This window comes from Triturus cristatus, chromosome 7, assembly GCF_964204655.1.
Source record: "Triturus cristatus chromosome 7, aTriCri1.1, whole genome shotgun sequence".
NCBI lineage: Eukaryota > Metazoa > Chordata > Amphibia > Caudata > Salamandridae > Triturus > Triturus cristatus.
In genome coordinates this window covers 1,569,341,515-1,569,360,727 of record NC_140590.1, presented here as the reverse complement: position 1 = coordinate 1,569,360,727, position 19,213 = coordinate 1,569,341,515, and the positions used below count along the sequence as shown (strand labels likewise).

Sequence of the window (19,213 nt, the reverse complement as noted above, 5' to 3'; positions counted from 1 at the left end):
TCGTAAATTGCTGCTTAACTGACAACCCGGGAGAATGGACTCCGTAGGCTGCAGGAGTGTCCTGCTCATGAACCAAGCACCCTGCCTTCAGGATTGTTGAGGACTGCTATAGGGAGGACTTATAGGTTTTAGGTGCAGTGACCCTTAGATACAGTAAATCTATATCTTAAGTAAGTGGTGTATGCACCAACTTACAGAGGCTGCAATGGCAGGCCTGTAGTTCCATTTTGCACGACCTCTCATGGGTGGCATAATACATGCTTCAGCCCATGGGAGGCCCCTGGGGTACCTATGCCCTGTTTACATGTGTACCTTATACTAGGTACTGGCAATGGTACCCCAGTATCCAATCTGGAGTGTACCTAAGTATGTGGCATAATAGTTTAAGGAGAAATCAGATAGACTGGGGTCCTGATTAGCAGGATCCCAGTCAGACTAGTCAAAAACAGTATTACATTTAGCAATAAGTGGGGGTTACAATAAGAAGCATATTCTACTTTCCTACACACAGTCTTTGGGTTTGTGCTTTTTCCGCTGAAAATAAACAACCCCGGAACTGCTTTTTTGTAATTAAAGTCACTCATTGGTATGTGAGAAAGTTCCGTGGGTAAACGCATCTGCTGCAGATATTTGCGCGTCAACTGACGATCATGGGTTAATGTACTGGACTTGGCCTTTCATCCGTCTAAATTGGATGAAATTAATCCTTCCAAGTAATGAAATAAGGAGCACGTTGAGGTGGTGTACAATAGTTCTGTTATGTGTACATTTCTGGTAAGCTGTGCAGCCTCAATGTGCTACGTGTTCCGAACATTGTAAAACAGTAATCATTTTGAAGGGAGAACGACTTTCCGAGTGTGTGACCCCAATGCCTTTGCCATTTTTAAAGTTCTGGAAGATGGGTGGCAACTTATCTGTTTTTCAGCCAGTGCTCTTTTTTCTAGGACGGAAGCCTTTAACATTAACTAAAGGAAAACTCCAAGGTCGCCAAATATATAACTCAGTTATTCCACACGCGCAACTTCGGAAGAGACAGGTTTAGGGTGTAGTGTATGCCCTGACAGTTGTGAAGCGCTCAAACCCTGGCAAAACAAGGAGCTACGAGAAAGGGACAAAAGTGAAATAGGTGCTGATTGACACAAGCATCGATGAGTCTACAGCGATGTGTTCCGGTGCACACTTCACACCTGCCTCATCCAGCGAACGCCTGTGGAAATGAGAAAGCAGGTGTGTATACTGCACGTTGAGAACCGACCTCCTTCGAAGCGCTTGTGCATTTTCCTGCAAAGCCTGGACTCCCGATCAAAGGCAGAATTCCCAACACGGAAATTGGAATGGTTTTCTAGCAGGCCTTGAATTGTGAAAAGGCAATAGGGCTGGGGGAGAAGGCACGGACAACAGGATGGAGATCGGGGGGGGGGCAAGGGGGGGTAAAAGAAGACCTAGACAACTGGAGGGAGGGCGGGGCAGTAGAGAAGGCACGGACAACGGGGGAGGGCAGAAGGAACGGACAACGGGAGGGAGGGCGGGTGGGTAAAGAAGGCACAGACAACGGGGAGGGTAGGGTTGTAAAGAAGGCATCAAAGCACGCTGTGCCTGCAGTAAGGGAAACTGGATAAAGAAAAAAGTTCTTAAAGACTAAATAACACGTGCGGTGTAACAACCGAAGTAAAGGGGGCAGTCGCCATGGGAGGTGACAAATGAAGAGGAGGCGGTACTGAGGGACTAACGAGCGTGTTTACGAATCAGAAGCCAGCATTTAGCACAAGCAATGACACAAGCCAATGGCAAATATGGGCGGAGAGTGGGCGGGGCTTCTATACACTACTCCATCACAAGTCTCGCAGAGCAGCGCATGCGCGCGGGCTCTAGGCTCGACCTAAAAACGTAGCTAAACTTTACAAAAAGACAAAATGAAATCCTGGATCTGTAAAATGTTTCAATACAAATAAGGTTTCATACTCAAGTGAGTTGGTCTTTCTCACTAGGACATGTGCATGCCAATAAAAAAAAATAAAAAGACAACCAGGGCTGTTCATTTCTCGGATTTTGGTACATCTTTTCTTTTTTTTTCTATTCTTGTGTGGGTAGCGCTGCATCGTAAATCAGCCCTTTCTCTCTTTGTGGTCTCTCACCGTGTAGTATGCACTGGATTTACTAACCCTTGCTACGTTTCTGGTCTCTCACATTATAGTGTGTTGTATGTAATAGCCCTTCCACTCTTTGTGGTCTCACACTGTATAGTGTGTATTGGATTTAACAGCTCCTACTCACTTTGTTGTCTTTCACGGTGTATTGGATTTAATTTCCTTTCCTCTCTTTGTCGTCTTGCACGGTGTACTGTGTATTGGATTTACTAGCCCTTACTCTTGTGGTCTCCCACTGTGTATTGGATTTAATTCCCCCCACTCTCTTTGTGGTCTCTAACTGTGTAGAAGACTTGCAGCTTCATAATTTACCCATTAAAGCCCAACTGCAGGGTTCCATATCCCCAATCCGGATACCACAAAGCTTTATAGTGCATGTGGTAAGGACTCCTCAAATTTGACTTCAGTGCAACTTTTCATAAGTATTATGCTCGGTTTTAGTTCAGGGGATTGCAACAGCATCAAGAGTGAGCAGATGGCCATTCATAAATCACAACACTTGAACAGCTGCACCAACAGTCAGTGTTGCTAGAGCAACATCTCGCTCAATGTGCAGCCACCAGCCACTACAAAGCAAATATTTGTGTTCTAGGCTCAAACCAGCATCAATGTCCATCAGGTGTGTACATTGGTTTAAATATCTTCTCTCACTTCTCTATGCTTCATTGCCAAGGAAAGTTCTGCTGTGGTCCTGCTCCAGTACTAGCTATCAAGGAGGGTGATGTGGACCTGATCTACGATTCTGCCCTCTTCTTTGCTGCGGTGAACGCAGACTGTGCAGTCTGGCTGTATCATGCTGATGGGCACTTGGAAAAAGTCTCCTGCAACACTAAATATGTTGGCAACAACATCAGCACCAAGGGAGTTGGAAGTGACAGATGTGAGGACATCACGCACTCATACAAATATCCAGAAGGTACGCGAGATTAAAACAACAATGATTTTTTTGGTGTTCTTTTAAGTATTACATCTGTGTATAGTTTCAGTATGCTGAAGAGTGGACACTTCAAAGTGCTTCACATCAGGGCGACTTATTATTCAGGAGGGTGTCACTTAGGTAGACTTTTCACCACAGGGTGACACTGTGGATGTACTATCTCTAGTAAGGTGTGTGGCAGGTACATTTTCAAACACTATGTGGCAGAGATTTGTTTGTAATAAAAGAGCACTGATAATGTGTTGCGGGTTGAGGAAGATAGTACTGAAATTAATATCACTATGTTTGGGCTTGAATGTCCAGTTTATCATTAACGAAGGATCAACTAGTACATATAATTAGTATATAATGTAATTGTCAATCTTCCAAGTTAGGACTCCTTGTTTTCATGTTGAAGAATCTCATTGCGCAAACATGTGTCCAGTGTTACGTATGAATGTGCCGATAGGCCTTTCAGAATGGGGCGTGTAACATCAGTGAATGACTGGAATTTTGGGAGAGACAGAGTGTTAGGTTGAACATTTTGAAGAGTCATTTAAAGCCCTAAGTGCTTTACCTGTTTTTCATTACACAGGGCACAGAAACATTTTGGTGAACATTGTGCTTACTAAATATCATAACACTAATTCAGGAAAGGTAGGAGGACCATAAAGTCTCAACAAAGTTTCACCTTCTCATATAGAAACTGATAAAATAAGATAGCAGAATAAAGCACGACAGATTACTTTTTGCTCAAAAATTAATAAATGAAAATGGTGTTAACTCATAAGCAAATAAATACTTTTTCTCCATTAGCATTACAAAATAAATAAGTAATTCTACAGCCCTCTATTCTGGTGGTCCCATTCACAAAGGTTCATTTATACATGTAAATTTACTCTCGTGTAAATCTACTCCCGCACCTACGTTTAAACTCACCTTTTCCGAGAGCAGATTTACACCTTTGGGTAGACTTGCATGTCTTCACAGGCTCAGTTAAAAAAATGAGAGCTTTTAAGACTGAACTTACGAGTGTAAAGTTATTACTAGTAACTTTTTCCACATAGTTGGAAATCTCCACCAATCTATTTGAGATCTTCCTATTGGAAAGTATGGGGATACAGGGACCATTGTTAAAGTTGATTATACTTTAAAACAAATAATACACATACTTAAATACAAAATATAAAGAAACCTAATTTAAAATAGGTATTATTTACATAGAACTGATTAACATCAAATGTTACAGCATGTTAGCTCAAATTAAATGTGTATTAATTATTATAAATATATTTAATGTATGAATAATACTTCTTAAAGAATAATTAAATACAACTCTACCACAGTAATATTTTTACTCAAGATGTATTACATTTTGATCAAAGTTATGTGTTGAAATAATTTAAACTCGAGTTTAAAACCTTTATTTTATTATGAAATTTAAAAATAATACAATTATTTAATATTTTATGGATTCTTTAACATAATTTCCTGTGGTGTTTATTTTAGTTCCCTGCCTCCAATACATTCTATCGGAGTGTGTGGTAGTATCTGTGCGTGGTGATGTGTGGTGTTCAGCCTACTCAAGGCTGGGCTGGAGTACATTTACAACTGGTTTGTCATCCTTATGGCTGTAGTACCTTTATAATTGTAGTTTGTGATAGCAATGGTATTCCTCTTGTTTGTGGGTGCTTCTAATAGCCTCTTGCATTCGGTAGTAGATATTTCCAATTTCCCCACCTTCCCTGGGTCATCCTCATTTACTACTCGGGGCCAGAGTACGAATTTGCTAGGGAAGGCCTCTGTACGACTCCGACTGAGAGGGCTTTCCTAGCGAATTGTGCTCTGCAAGTCCGAGCATCCACGAACGATGCAGCCGTACGGTGATGGACTTGGTTCGCTCGGACTCCCATTGAACTCTATGGAAGCTGTATACTGAAAGCGTAAACAGGCTTTCATAGCAAAAAGGGGTGGGTGGGGAAAAGCATACACCTTGTGGCAGGCACCCCGCGGGGTAGATTTGGAGGGCCCGAGTGAAGGGGACCCCACTAGAGCCCCCCGAAGTCCGATTCCCACAGCCATTTCGCCTTGCTGAGACAGAGTCGATACGGCTCTCCGAATCATGCATCAGACTCGCTCGTTTGGAAGCCGGCTCCATTGTGCGGCACGATTTGGCTGCGTACGAGTCGGACCGACAGGATCAGGTTCGGAATCTATTCGGTCGACATGGACAAGATCTTCACATTGTACTTGGTCGTGGAGAACGGGGGACAATTCGGTCGGAAACATAGGCTCCGAATCAGATTTGCTAGTTACGGAACCCACCGAGAGACCTTCCTAGCGAGATCGTACTCAGGCCCTAAGTAGTAAACATGCATCTGTGGAGATCTCTCCACAGAAAACATAAGAGGTGGAAATGGAGATCATTATGTAGAAATACTACTATACGTACTTCAAAATTTAGTTTGAGAGTCAGGCTCTAGAAATGTAACCCTACCATGAGCTTGGAAATTTTTGTTTATTCACAAAATGAGAAATTTTCCAGAGTGAATAAGTTCCTAAAGGAGGGATTAAATTAGTGAAAACAAGCAATTTACATTACCGTAAAGTGGGATTTGGATGACAGAGGCTAGCTATCATTTGTAAAATTTAATATACATGGAGGTACCTGCACACTCTGGTCTTGAGGATTTCCATCACAAACTGGAGTCTGATTTCTTGCTTTGGGAATTAATGAGCAAAATTCAATCATGAGAAGGAGCCAACATAGCCATTAAAGAAATAGGTGGAAAGGAGAGACCCATATGTAACCCCAGTAGGATGTGTGGAGTGTGAATGTCTTCATATAGTAAATGCTGGGTGTCCGTTGCTGTACCAGTGGTGTCCACTGAGGATACAGGAATGATAGAACTATAATTTGCATCTGTATTATATATATGTATCCAACACACCTACCAACTCACGAACGTATTGGGTTTTGTTGATGTTGGTGTGAATAAACACTTTTCAGCATTCCACTATTTTTGAGTGCACGCTGTCGTCTCTGTATATTGGTAAGGAGTAGTTTGGTATTTTTTATATCCCAGGTTTACTGTAACTGGTTTCTTTAAAGTGCAGCTAACAATGAAGGAGCACTGATTAGTTAGTGTTGTGTTTTCTGAATAAACTGTTGCGAAAATAGACCATGGTGAGGGCCAATAAATTTAGTTAAGTCTGTACATAATTATGAATGTAACCTATCTGCCACATCATTTGCAAATATCACCAAATATCACCAAAAGGAAAATGTTACTTATCCTATAAGCATCTGTTTGTAGTGTGTAGTGCTGTACATTCTAGTTGAAATGGATTGACAATATAATGCCAGGAAATGAGCCACATAATTAGCATTTTTTACAGCACAACTTGGATAACATGCCACATAACGTGGTGCTCCATGCCCCAAAATCCTTATAGCCCTAACAATGTTAAAGCTCCTCAGAATGGGTTGTGGCTGTCATTATGACGAAATCCATATTTCACAGATAACTGAAATACTTTCCATATTTCTCGATTCCCTGTGATGATCAAGTTAATTGCCTTCAGTAATGCTCTTTCTGGTGGATGCGCATTCCTCACTTTTTGAATATCCCCATGTGCCAGAAGGGATCTGGCCAACTTCAACAGTAGGGCTCCTGCTCACCAGCATATGGCATTGTACAGTTCTGCGCGGTCTCCTTAACCCCAGGATATGACAGAGTGGATGTGTATATAAGTGTCACGTCTGTGTGCTGATGTCAGTTCCTCTCTTTCTGTGCCTTCCGACATGGATCCAGAGTTCCACTCCCAACTTTTGCCAATATGCAATGATTTTCAAAACGAATAGTGTGCTACTCAAGGGGGGCGCTTATATGCCAGCGGACGGGAGTACTACCATTGAATCTGGCACCTGCGCGAATCTTCAAACGGTGAGGAATCTGTGGTTTAAGATACCCAACATAAATTAAAGCACCAAAATATATTATAATATATAATGATCCACATATGAAAACTGCCATGAATTACCAGTGCTGTCTATGTTCCTACAGAGTTGCAATCCTTTCTGATGTATGATGAGGCAGTACCTTTTCCTCTGGTCTGAACAAGACAACCATGGAGAAGGTTTTGGTCCTCTACAACTTTTTTTTTATTTATTGGGTTCTCTTTCTAAAATCTTACTTGGGTATAAAAACTTTTCACAAAAGCAAGTAGCTAGCTAACACCATGCGCTCTGCATTATATTTTCATATGAGCGTGACTTCAAGTTTAAGGGCACTGGAGACTACATCCCCGAGAAGAAATTAATTCACGTTATGCGTTTTCAGGACAAAGCACTGGGACAAATCCTTGAAACAAGATACTGGGCATTGTCTGGTCAGTGTGAAGAAGGTTTTGCTCATTTGGTAGCTTCACCCTTCAACCAGGCCCATAGGTCAGAAGGTAGAGATAATAGCATGTAGAATGAATGGTCTTTTTGGGGCTGGACATAGTTTGAGTAACATATGGACTTGAGAAGTTTTGCTCTTTAAGAACTGCAGAACACCAGTCGATCGTCACTGTGCTGAGTGGCCACAAAGGTCGAGTTTAAGAGATTTTGGATTAGTCATGGTAAAGTCATCAGAAAACGGTGATCTTTCTTTTTTGGCTGGTTTGGTTCCAAGTCAATACATTTTAGTAGTAAGCCATTTTCCCTAGTATTTACCCTTGTGAAATACCCTTCATAGTATTCTTAGCTGTTGCTTATCTACATGCATGAAAAATATAATGTTTGCACCTGAGAGCAATAAATTGTATGATTTGTTGGTAGTACTTCTTTTCAAAAGTAAAGAGTCATATTGAGGTGGAGGCCCGCTCACAGGTGATCCAGGTAAGATACATCTACGATCTAACTTGGACAATGTTGTAGGTGTTCTGAAAATCAATCTTCATTGCTTTTTAATCCATCTGAAAGATATGGGGTCAGCCTGGGCCTTTGTTCGGAGGCAATGTCGCATATTAAAGTTGAAGGTTCTGATCTCACAAAAGATTAGCACAAGGTTTGCTACTTAGATCTTGTGTGTATTATGAGGACCAGCATATAGCTGGAAATGTGCATAATATCTTTCTCTCATTGACTTCGCACAGAACGTCCTAGTTTGTTAGATCTCTTGCTGCTCTTTTCAAATCACCGGCAACCCGTAAGATGACATTTATTTTTACGTTTTCTGAGCCAGCTACAATACCAAAGCATCGTGTATCCATGACTCCACAGGTTTTACACCACATTTGTGAGTGAACTGATGTATTTGCCAAAACAAAATAATTATAATGTATTCATAGGGCTAAAATGATAAGCATGTTTTGACAAAATAAATACGTTTGCTACATAATTCTTGGGTACGTTGTAATGAGGACTGAATAGGTTTTGAGCCAATATAACCACTTCAGTAGTTGTGATAACATTTACCGAGTGAGCATTACTTCCTTATCCGTTATTACACTCCGAAATGTCATAGCCACATTGCAAGAGTTGGCCAGACCGCTCTCATTTTTAATTAATTTTAAAAATGGATCACCATCTTCATCATTTTACAGGTTCTCTCGAAGAAAGAGAAGCCTTCCAAAAAGCACTTGAAAAACACAAGGCCTACCGCTCATCCCCAGAAGACAGGAGGTCTCACACAACATTGCTCGCCATGCTAGAGGAGCCTTCTAGACTACTGGTCACTATCCAGTCCAAAAGGTCAATAATATTCGGACAAGACATTAAATTCTCTGTCATACTGTCCAACAGGGACCAGGTGGGGATGACGCTGCAGCTGGCCATGGGCACCCAATCCTTTCACTATAATGGTGTTGCAATTAACCAGTTTTGGAATGAAGAGCTACACTTCTCTCTACTGTCTAACGAGGGTAAGTATTATCAACGGCTCTACTTGCCAAGGCTAACTGTACTCACCCAGGAGGAGAGAGACACAAATCCATTTGTATATTATCCGAGTGATCTTTTCAGCTCTTTCTCTCTTAAGTGCTTGCAACACTCATCCTTTAATTGAGGGCAGAAACTAAGAGGCTCAACTTTACAAACTTCAGCTCAATTTTTATGTAAAAAACCGGCCACACTTCTTAGGTCGAAGGCAGATCCATCTATATTCAGCTTGTGCAGACACGGTTTGCAATATGGCACCGATATGACCCCAACAGAAACAGGGCCACATCACTAAAGATACGACCACTCTCTGTTACCGCTACTGCTCTTTCCTCCATCGCCGGTGCCATAGCTCAAGCGACTCGCTGATATAGAACGTCTTTTTCAGTTTTGGTCTTATAATTGTGGGTTTAGGTATCAGGTAAAAAAAACTGATCTTTTTTGTGGCAGCCTCCTTTTTTTGGTTCCTTTTTAAGTCGTTAAAAATTCCCAATGCCAAAATGCCATGTGCTAGGGTTAAGCACCATAAATGACCCACTGACTCACAGACAGCTTGCACATTGCACCGACAATACATTTTGCATTCTGACTGTCATCCAACTATTGCAAATCAATTACAGTCCTGTAAGTTCACCTAACAACGTGTCTAGATAAGGCAAAGTAAAAGGGCAAGTCACAATAATTGTACTCCTATTGCCCATCCCCATTTTAATTGTAACAGCTGTTAATGATTGTCAAGTATTCATGCCAAATCACACCAGTAGTCGAGCCTTTCACAAAACTGCTCCCAAGCATCCATATGCTGCACAAACACAGTCAAAAAGTTGCAATCAGATGAAGCTATTGGCTCCTTGACAAAAATCGTTTTTACTTCTTAGAGAAAACCATCACTGCAAGCATAGCGTACTCTCAGTATGAAAAGGTCCTGCTGGAGACCAGCCTGCTCAGAATCACAGCGGTGGCGAAGAACGCAGACACCAGCAACACTTTCTTCGCACAGCAAGATGTAACAATTTCCAATCCCAGTATTACTATTGAGGTAAGCACAGTGTACATTATGTTTTTTTAATTTTCCTCTAGACTAACCCTTGGGTCTCATGGAATAGGGAGGCAGGCCATGTGCTGCGTGAGCGCACAGTGTAATGTGTAATGAAAGTTCCTGTGCGGTACCGTGTGCAGTCAAAGTCCTGTGTGATGAACACAAGATCAGCACACCCTTGAATGCCTTTATGAATGTTATTAACTAATCTTTGAGCACGAATTGATTGCAAATGAACAATTTAGAAATCAGGCAACTTAAAGCGATAAAAGCACGACTGCCTAGGGTATGTAAGAGTGTGTGGTGAAGGATTCGGTCCTCAGACAGAATCTCAAGAGCATCTTTCACTAATATAGTTCACCCTTATGTCTGCAGATGCCAGAAAAAGCTCAAAAGTATGATCTTGTCACTGCAAGAATCAGCTTCACCAACCCCCTGCCTGAGGCCTTGGACGACTGTGTGCTCACAGTAGAAGGGAGAGGTCTGGTTTCAAATGGGAGGACATACAGGTAACAGACTGCGCAGTGAAATGAAAAAAGCTACTCAAATTAGGGGATATCAACTGAAAAAGTACACTAAATGTGATGGTATACAAAGAAAAATCAGGCATGCACAGGGAGTGGGGAGGTTGACATTAGGGGACATCAACCAGGCACCAATAAGAAAGGTAGGGCAATAGTGTCTTTGTGTAACTTGAGAAGAAAGGAGAAAAGGGGGAAGAAGTCAGGGGTCTGACGGTCTTTTCCCATTAGAGATTACCAATGTGATCCCAGATAGGAGCAAAGACAAATTTGGCCAATAAACAGAATAGCGGTGTCTTATCAGTGTAAAATCTGTATGCTCTATTTTTTTAAGATTTTTATTTTTATATTGCTATTTAAGATGTTCATATGATCATGATACAAAGAATACTGAATGAAGAAATAGCCACAATTCCATAAATATACAATCAATGAAATCTTAACTTGATATTTGGATGAAAGACAACTTTATTCTTTCAACTAGGAAGAGAAATTATAGACCGATTTAAATAGAATTATCATGCCAACTCTAGATATCCTCAAATGTGGGCAAGGCCCCAAAACAATTTGTATAATTGTTTTCTGATTATTCAAAAACAACAAGAGAGTAAGGGCAAAGAATAACGGAACCACTCTTATTCCCCTTGAGTCAAGTATAAATAAAACAACAAAAGAGTGTGTCCTAAAAAGAAAAATGCCAGAAGGAGTCACTACAGAATAGTAAAAGAACCCTCACTCACCAACCTAGTCAGTGACATGCTTCATCATAGGGTTCCACCAGAGATACCGAATGTATCTCTGGTGTGCTGCGACACTTCAATTATAGCGGAGCGTGTTGTGAATCCAAGGTGTCGTGTGAAAAAAATGGTGAAATTTAAAAGAGGGGGCCTTAATCCACTCAACAATTTTATTTAGCGGAATCAAAGGCTCCTATTAAAAACAAGTGAAAAAATGGATGTCCCTAACTGGAATTAATTTGTCCAGTTGCATCCAAACAAAGTGCATATGGTCAACATGTTTCAGCTTCTAATAATTGTTTTAGCAAAGCTTTCATCAGGACCTAAAGGAAAAACACCACGGCGGTATAAGCACGCGAAGGCTTATCCTAACCTGTGGCGTTTGTAGTGTACCAAAACTCACGGTTTGTGTAGAAACCTTCAAGTACTTCTCGGAAGGTCACAAAGTACTACAGATATGTAGACTTAGCTCCTTAAGTACTGCCGGGCGGCGGGAGCCTCGTAAAAATTTAACAGAGGATCAACCGCCAGCCTTTCCACCTAAAAGGTCCCAGCAGACCTGGAGATGATTGTTTTCTGAGCCATATATTTTTAAATTTTTTCAGCCATGTTCCAAAATAAAGTAGTACTTTGCCCTTCTGTAGAGCAAAGACCACATATCTAGTCTTTAATATTGCTAAAACCCACCATCTGCATGCCCCTTTGAGTGAAATTCCCAGATGTATAGAGCAGCCTAATAAGATAAAGATTGAATTCCACCCACTGCGATATATAATTAGAATTCACTCACAGCGTGTAATCTAAAAAAAAAAAAAAAAAATGGTGAACTGGGGATGAAATCCCTTTTTGCCCATGTCTTCTGTACTAATGACATCTTTTCACATCACATGCCAAAGAGCCCCAAACCCATTTCACAGTTACACACTGAACTTTTGTTTTCTTCATGACTCATCAGGCTTCCTTCTCCTCTGCCTTCTCTTTCAATAGAGAAGCTTGTCTCTATAAGATTCCCTCCCTTTATGTTTCCATTACACGCAGTCAGTCCTTCAAAACTGTGAACTTTGTAAGCAATCACCAACTCTTTATCTCACTGCATGTCCTTCTTAGTTTTTATACTAGAACTGTTCCTTACTACCCACTAGTCTTTGCCCATTACCTACAACAAAGTCCACCACCAGTTAGCGTTTTCCTCAGAGACGCATCTTCTATTCCATCATGGTCCTCACCTAAACCTTTGTGTCTGCTCCTCACAAGAATTTCATACACTTTCTTCATGGTGCGTATCATAGGAACTTGTCTTTCTTCTCTACTTCCATTTGCCATTGCACTCTTCCTTTCTTTTCCTAGCTTCACCGGTGTCCCACTCATCCCCTCTTCTGCAACCCTGGATCCACTGGAACATTTATCGTTATTCCTCAAATATGAACTAAACTGCTCCTAATACTTGTGTGCATTTGAGCCCCTCGTGACCTTGAATGAGCCCCTCGTGACCTTGAATGACTTCTTCCAATCCACCTCCAGCCTGATTGAAGGCTTCCTTATTTTCCACTCTCCTGTTCTGCTCACTTGTCTTGCACTTCTTACATCTTGTTTCCCCATCCTGCTTTTCAGCGGAGCCTAACTTTTAATTCGCAGTCTGTAAGGGTCTACACAAAGCGTGCATCGTTGCCTCTCCTTCTCTAGAGTCTTGCCTTCTCATTTGCTTCTTGAAACTTCTGCCTTCGGTCTTGATTGGAACCATCCTTTGTTCTCACTGCTCTTATTTTGAACCTCTCCACCTCCCTTTAAACCTCTGCCCACTTACATCTGCTCTACGTCCTATAAACGTAGCTTTGGTTTGCTCCATCTTCAAATTATCAAAGGAATTTGCATTGAATAGTGGGACAACTGTCACCTCGATTCTCAACCAGAAATCTTAATTTTTACTAATCTGGAAGCTGACAAAATATGAGCTGGTTATACTGGTTAGGTTTTAATGGGACATAGAGCTGGTCTACATTCCGTTTTTCTTTTGATCTTCAAAGTAATGTTACTTTCTTTTTACACCTGAAAAAAACACATTAATTGCTCTATAAACCATGCATTTCAACATTTGAGCTTTAAAGCACGAGCAGCGAGCTACAATCTATTGCCCGTTATCGAACAAGAAACAAGGGCTTAGACCAGAAGTGTTCAGCAATGGCCCAGTACAGCAGGATCCTTGCCAAATGTCAACTTTAGTTAAGATTAATTTTATGTAAATGTATCCCATCGTGAAATCCTGAGCATATGACCTGGACCTGGCCCTTATACACCAAATGTAGACAAACCTGGCAAAATGTACATTTGTAGGAGTTCCATGTTTCATTACCAGTTCGGCGTTTAAAGGTCATACGTGATAACCTTCTTTCCCAACTGGATTTCAGGTTCCGCACCATTGAGCCTGGAGGCAGCCTGACCCAGCTTGTGCCCTTCACGCCCACACAGACGGGACTGCGTAGGCTGAACGTGGACCTTGACTGCAGCAAGTTTCAAGATCTTCAAGGCTTCAAGAGCATGGAGGTCCTAACAAAGGCAACGCCTTGAGTAGAAGTGGTACCAAGAAAACAGGCACTCCGAGCAGTGAGAACAAGTTATACCAAGCTGAACATACAAAGGCTAGATTTTCTTTTTTTTTTTTTTAAATTATAATTGAGACGTATTGTAGAAACAAACACAAATAAAGTAAGTCTTTATATAAAATAAAATACTTTATTTTCACAATGGAAGTGGATTCAACTGGGCACACAATGGAAGTGGATTCAACTGGGAACATAGTAAGAAAGAAATGTAGAAGTAGTATGTGGTCGAGGGAACTTGAGGGAGAAAAACTACTAGATATGAGAATGCAGCAGAAGAGAAAGGTAAGGCAAATGAAAGGGACCACGAGATAGAACAGTGAATCAGAACACTGCAAAACTGCTGTTCATTTAATAAATGTCTGTCTGGATTGTAGAACATTTCAACCTCCACCACAAGGTAGAGGTTTATATGGCAGGAAATCTATCACCAGTGACTCATTCTGGTTTACTTGAAAAGAGTACAGGTTCTGCCTCAGAAAATACCCACTTTGTACTCAAGTCTAGCAGGTTGGAAGCTCCTTAACTTTTCCAACAGAGCAAAAGATCCAAATCAGAGTTGTGGCCATGGTGGGCCTATTGTTATATTCTCTTTGCCACAACCAGTAGAGGTGGTAGTACAACAGGAGCAGCGGGATGAGATGGTAGTATCCACAATAACAGCTAGGTCAGCCAAAAGTAGACAAAATTTAGGCTACTGAAGCACATAGGTAAAATGCATCCGAGCACATTTGCATACACATCCTCTTGCCCCACTCCAGACTTCGTCCTCCTTCGGAGTGTCTGCAGAAAGCAACTATTCATAGTCCAAGTCCAAAGAAGCCTTTAACATCTATTGGGGAATTGCTAAAGGGCATGTTGGGTCAAATCCTTTACTTTGTTCATGTTATGATCGACGGCGCCATCAAGGAACTTGACCCACCCAGCCTCTGACTGAGGACAAAAATGACTTGCCCTACAAACAGAAAAGAAATTAAGGACAGAAGAAATTAAGCAGGAAGAAATTAAAGTACATGCTGTCTGCATATTTTTTAAGTAATATAAAGTCACGATCCACTCAGGGTTAGGGAAATGCTCAATTTTTTTGGACAGGGGAAATATGAGCAAGAATAAATATCGTTTTAACTCAAAACAATCCATACCCACTATTATGGTATATTAATTAGAAAAAGGTTTTCCACATAACATTCAGTATTCCTGTAAGGCAAGAATAAAACAGCTGTGAAAGAAAAGAAAGTTGCTTAAAAAAAGCATAAGACGTTTGTCTTTCTGCTTAAATTTCTGCACAAATATGTCAAGGGTCAGCAGAGAAGGAAGACGTCGACTTTTAAGTCTTTTTTAATAGCTTCTCCAACTTCTCAAAATTAATAAAAGAACAAGAAGAAGAAAAAAAAAAAGAAGTGCACTGCATAATCTTCGAAAACAAGTACATTTGGCAGTATATTTTATTCCATGGAGCAGCTACTTTTAGCCGGAAACTGTGTTTGCATCAGCATCAGAAGGCGCACAAAGGCAACAAACTTCACAATCTTTACAGTTCCTTCCAGGTTTGCCTGAAGTTTTTGTGAGGACCAGGTCAAAAATTAAAAAGTGAGGCCTATGTGTGTTTTCATTCAGAAAAATATTTGAGGAAATTAGTAAGACATTACAAGTACAATCGACCCATACAACTGGGACAACTGGATCTAATATTGAGTGCCACAAAGCTACTGAAGTAGATGGGAGGCATAATTACTTGTGACAGTATTCAACAAAGGTTACATTATAACCAGATGCGATGCACACATTTATCACCTGGTCAGAACTGCTGACAGCAGTACTACAAGCTTCCCTGCCTGGTATTTTTCTGTCAAAGTCAGAAACAATATTGGGAAAATAGAAAAATCTTGTATATTTTCATGTACCATATAAACTGAAGAGAGCAAACACATTACCTCACTTAAAAAGTCATTTAGAGCGGCCTAAATTATCTCTAAATATTTATTAATGCAAACAGATACAATCGCCATGCTGAAAACAATACTGAGGAATTTAAATGAATTCGTATTTAACTAGCTGCCCCTGGCTACCAGGTTCAAAACTAAATAAATTGCTAGCGCTCTTTTACCTGAAAAATGTGTTAACCTTAGTCACACCCAAATCTCTTTTACAAAATGAGTGGCAGTGTTGTAATCTTCCCTCACACAGAAAAACATGTACACATTAGACATTACACAATTTACCCTACATGGAAATGGGCCACTTACCCTTGGGGTCACTACACCCCCTATATGACCGTTTCCTATGGGAAGTGGGCATAACCTTGCCTTAGAGTTCCTAATTCTACCATTACTTAGATGGCAGAATTTTCCTAAAGGGGGGCACATCAGGCAGCTCACCTTAGGGGTGTGACTGGCCTGGTAGTGTACCCCACCTCTCTTCATATCTAATTTCCCGCCTGTCCAGGTTCCAAATAGGCCCCGAGCAGGGGGTTGGCATTTCCCCTGTCTGTGGAAGACATGGTCACATACCAAAGGCGGCAGACGCCTTTGAAGCCTCCTGCCTTGATATGCTGATTACTTAGCCATCCTGCTTGGAGGTGGTGGCAACACCGTCGGCCAGAGTAGGCACTGTTCTGGCCTCGGAGATTGTAGGTTCTCATATGCAGTGGGTCATAAACCGGTCTGTGGTGGCAGGCTGGTCGACACCAGTCAGCCAGCACACCAGAGGCTGGAAGGTTTTCAGGGAGCACCTCTAAGGTGCCCTCTTAGTGCATGTATCAATAAATCTACCACTGGAATCAGTGGGGGTTTATTAATACAAGATGTTTGATACCAAACACCATAGCTTTCAGTGAAGCCATCATGTAGCTGGGAAACTCGTTTTTACCAGTGTCCAGCACATGTATATAAAATGGTTTTCCTGTTCACTTGTGATATCTAAGAATTGACTTTGACATCACTGGGGCATATTTGCTCATGCAGATATGCCCGCACATGTTCTATAGTGCACCCTGGAATAGGACTGTAAGGCCTGCTGTAGGGGTGGCCTACCTATACTGCATGCAGTGCCTGCAGGCATGGCACACAGGGATGTGTGCCATGTTTTTTTTTCCACTTTCATAAGCACCAAGACACGCAGTCTGCAATGCCAGTCAGCATGAGTTAGGTGAGGGGGCCCTTAGGGTGGCACAATACAAGCTGTACCCCGTAGGGATCCTATTTAGTACCCATGCCCTGGATACTAGAGGTACCATCTACTAGGGACTTACTAAAGGTATGGCCAACTGGGGGGGGGGGTGTTTACGGAACGAGATCTGGCACTGGGGACCTGGATCACAGGAATCCAGTGCACATCTGTCAAAATTGCATCAGGTACCAGGCAAAAAGTGGGAGGGACCATGTCAAGAAGGGGCACCTTCCTGCACAATCTCCCCCCGCCCCCAGAATCAAAGCGAATTAGACTAACCTTTCCCAAGACAGTCTTCATCGTCTAAGGGGAAACTCTGCATTGCCACGGTCAGTACAAGGACTGTGCTCCATTGTAAGGAGATGGACCACCTCAACAGTTTGGAGTTTTCACTTTTCATTTGCATCAGCCATTTGAGAGGGCTGTGGTCAGGTTGAACAAGGAAGTGAGAACCAAACAAGTATGGTCTCAACTTCTTCAGGGACCAAACCACAGCAAAGGCTTCCTCTCAATGGCACTCCAACCCTGCTCTCTGGGGCGTAACCTCCTGCTAATGAAAGAAACAGGCTGGTAACGGCCATCCTTCCTGGTATTGGGTAGGACCGCTCCTATCCCATGTTCAGAGGCATCTGCCTGCACTATGAACTGCTTAGAATAATCTGAAGCTTTCAGAATGGGTGCTGAGCACATTGCTTCCTTCAGAGTGTCGAAAGCATTTTGATAGCGCACTGTCTACTTTACCTTCTTCTGCATTTTCTTGGAGGTCAATTCTGTGAGGGGCCCTAAGGCAGGGTGCACTATACTACATGTGTGGACAAATCTGCATGAGCAGATATGCTCTTGTGATGCTCAAGTCGATTCTTCGATATTACAAGCATACAGGGAAGCCATTTTGAGTACATGTACTGGACACTGGTATTGACAAGATCCCCAGCTACATGATGGATTCACTGAAACTAGAGAAGCTTTGTATCCAACATCTTGTATTAATAAACCCACACGGATTCCAGTGATGGATTTAGTAATACACACACCCAGAGGTCACCTCATAGGTGCCCCCTGAAAACCTACCGACTACTAGTGTGCTGGCTGACTGGTGTAGACCAGCCTGCCACCAAAGACTGGTTTCTGGACCCCTCCAGGTAAGAGCTCACGATCTGAGGGCAGAAACAATGCCTGCTCCGGCCAGAGGTGGTGTCACCACCACCAATCAGAATGGCTAAGTTATCAGCTTATCAAGGGAGGAGGCGTCTAAGCTCTCTGCCGCCTTTGATATGCAATCAAAGGCTTCCCGAGACAGGGGAAATGCCACCCACTGCCCGGGCCTATTTGCACAAGGACAGTGGGGAAATTAGCTAGTCAGGAGGCGTGTCCTCCTCTCAGGCTAGTTCCACCTTTAAGGTTGACTACCTGATGTGGACACGACTTTTAGAATTCCACCATCTTAGTTTTAGTGGAATTAGGCTCTCTGGGTCAGGGTTATGACCACTTCCCACAGGAAGCGGTCATATAGAGGCTGTAGACACCCTAAAGTTAAGTAGCCCATTGGCTACTACTTGTCACTCCTCTTAATGCCCCTAAATTGAGCATTTATGGTGGCACCCCAACACCAGGAACTCAGATTCCACCGATCAAGAAGACGACCAAGAGGAGCCATGAGAAAAACGAGAACTGAAGACTGCTGCGGACTTTTGATGCCAAACCCACCCTGCCTGCCTGCACCAGACTCGACAATTATGACCAGTGACTTGTATTGCAGCTGATCAAGACACCCGGGAGACTGCAAGCCCTTCGCAAATTGCCAGTAATCTCTCTTGGAGTAGAGGAGCTACTCCCCTGCAGTCCGCAGGCACCAAAAACACAAAGTCTGGTTTATCAAGTTGATGCTCCCTGGCCAGTCCGACATAGCTGCCCAGGAAGGTGATCCTGTGCTACTGATGGTCAGCTCTGTTCCCTCACCAAGTGAGAGGACACCAGGACCAACCTAAGAAGCACAGGGCCAATACACGGGACACCGGACCCCTTGCAGCAAACAAAGCCCCTGAGAGCCCAATCCGGACTGCCACCACACTAAAATGAGCAGCTGTCGAGGGACGTCAACGCAGCAGAGACCCACTTCCAGAGTGGCCTAGCTGTACTGATCGTGCACTCTCAACCGGTGT

General features: G+C 42.3%; 2 protein-coding genes across 2 annotated transcripts in view; one reads left to right on the top strand and one right to left on the bottom strand.

Moving 5' to 3' along the window:
- LOC146812403 (protein 4.2-like) overlaps positions 1-14,026 on the top strand; it is a 57,337-nt gene extending 43,311 nt beyond the window's left edge. The window contains exons 9-13 of the mRNA XM_085619401.1: positions 2,821-3,063; positions 8,656-8,973; positions 9,868-10,028; positions 10,404-10,537; positions 13,692-14,026. Of these exons, the coding sequence (XP_085475527.1) occupies positions 2,821-3,063; positions 8,656-8,973; positions 9,868-10,028; positions 10,404-10,537; positions 13,692-13,851 (1,016 nt within the window). The 3' untranslated portion in view covers positions 13,852-14,026. The remainder of the gene's footprint in view (positions 1-2,820; positions 3,064-8,655; positions 8,974-9,867; positions 10,029-10,403; positions 10,538-13,691) is intronic.
- Positions 13,995-19,213, bottom strand: part of CCNDBP1 (cyclin D1 binding protein 1) — a 76,873-nt gene continuing 71,654 nt past the window's right edge. Inside the window, exon 11 of the mRNA XM_085619402.1 lies at positions 13,995-14,838. Within this exon, the coding sequence (XP_085475528.1) occupies positions 14,730-14,838 (109 nt within the window). The 3' untranslated portion in view covers positions 13,995-14,729. The remainder of the gene's footprint in view (positions 14,839-19,213) is intronic.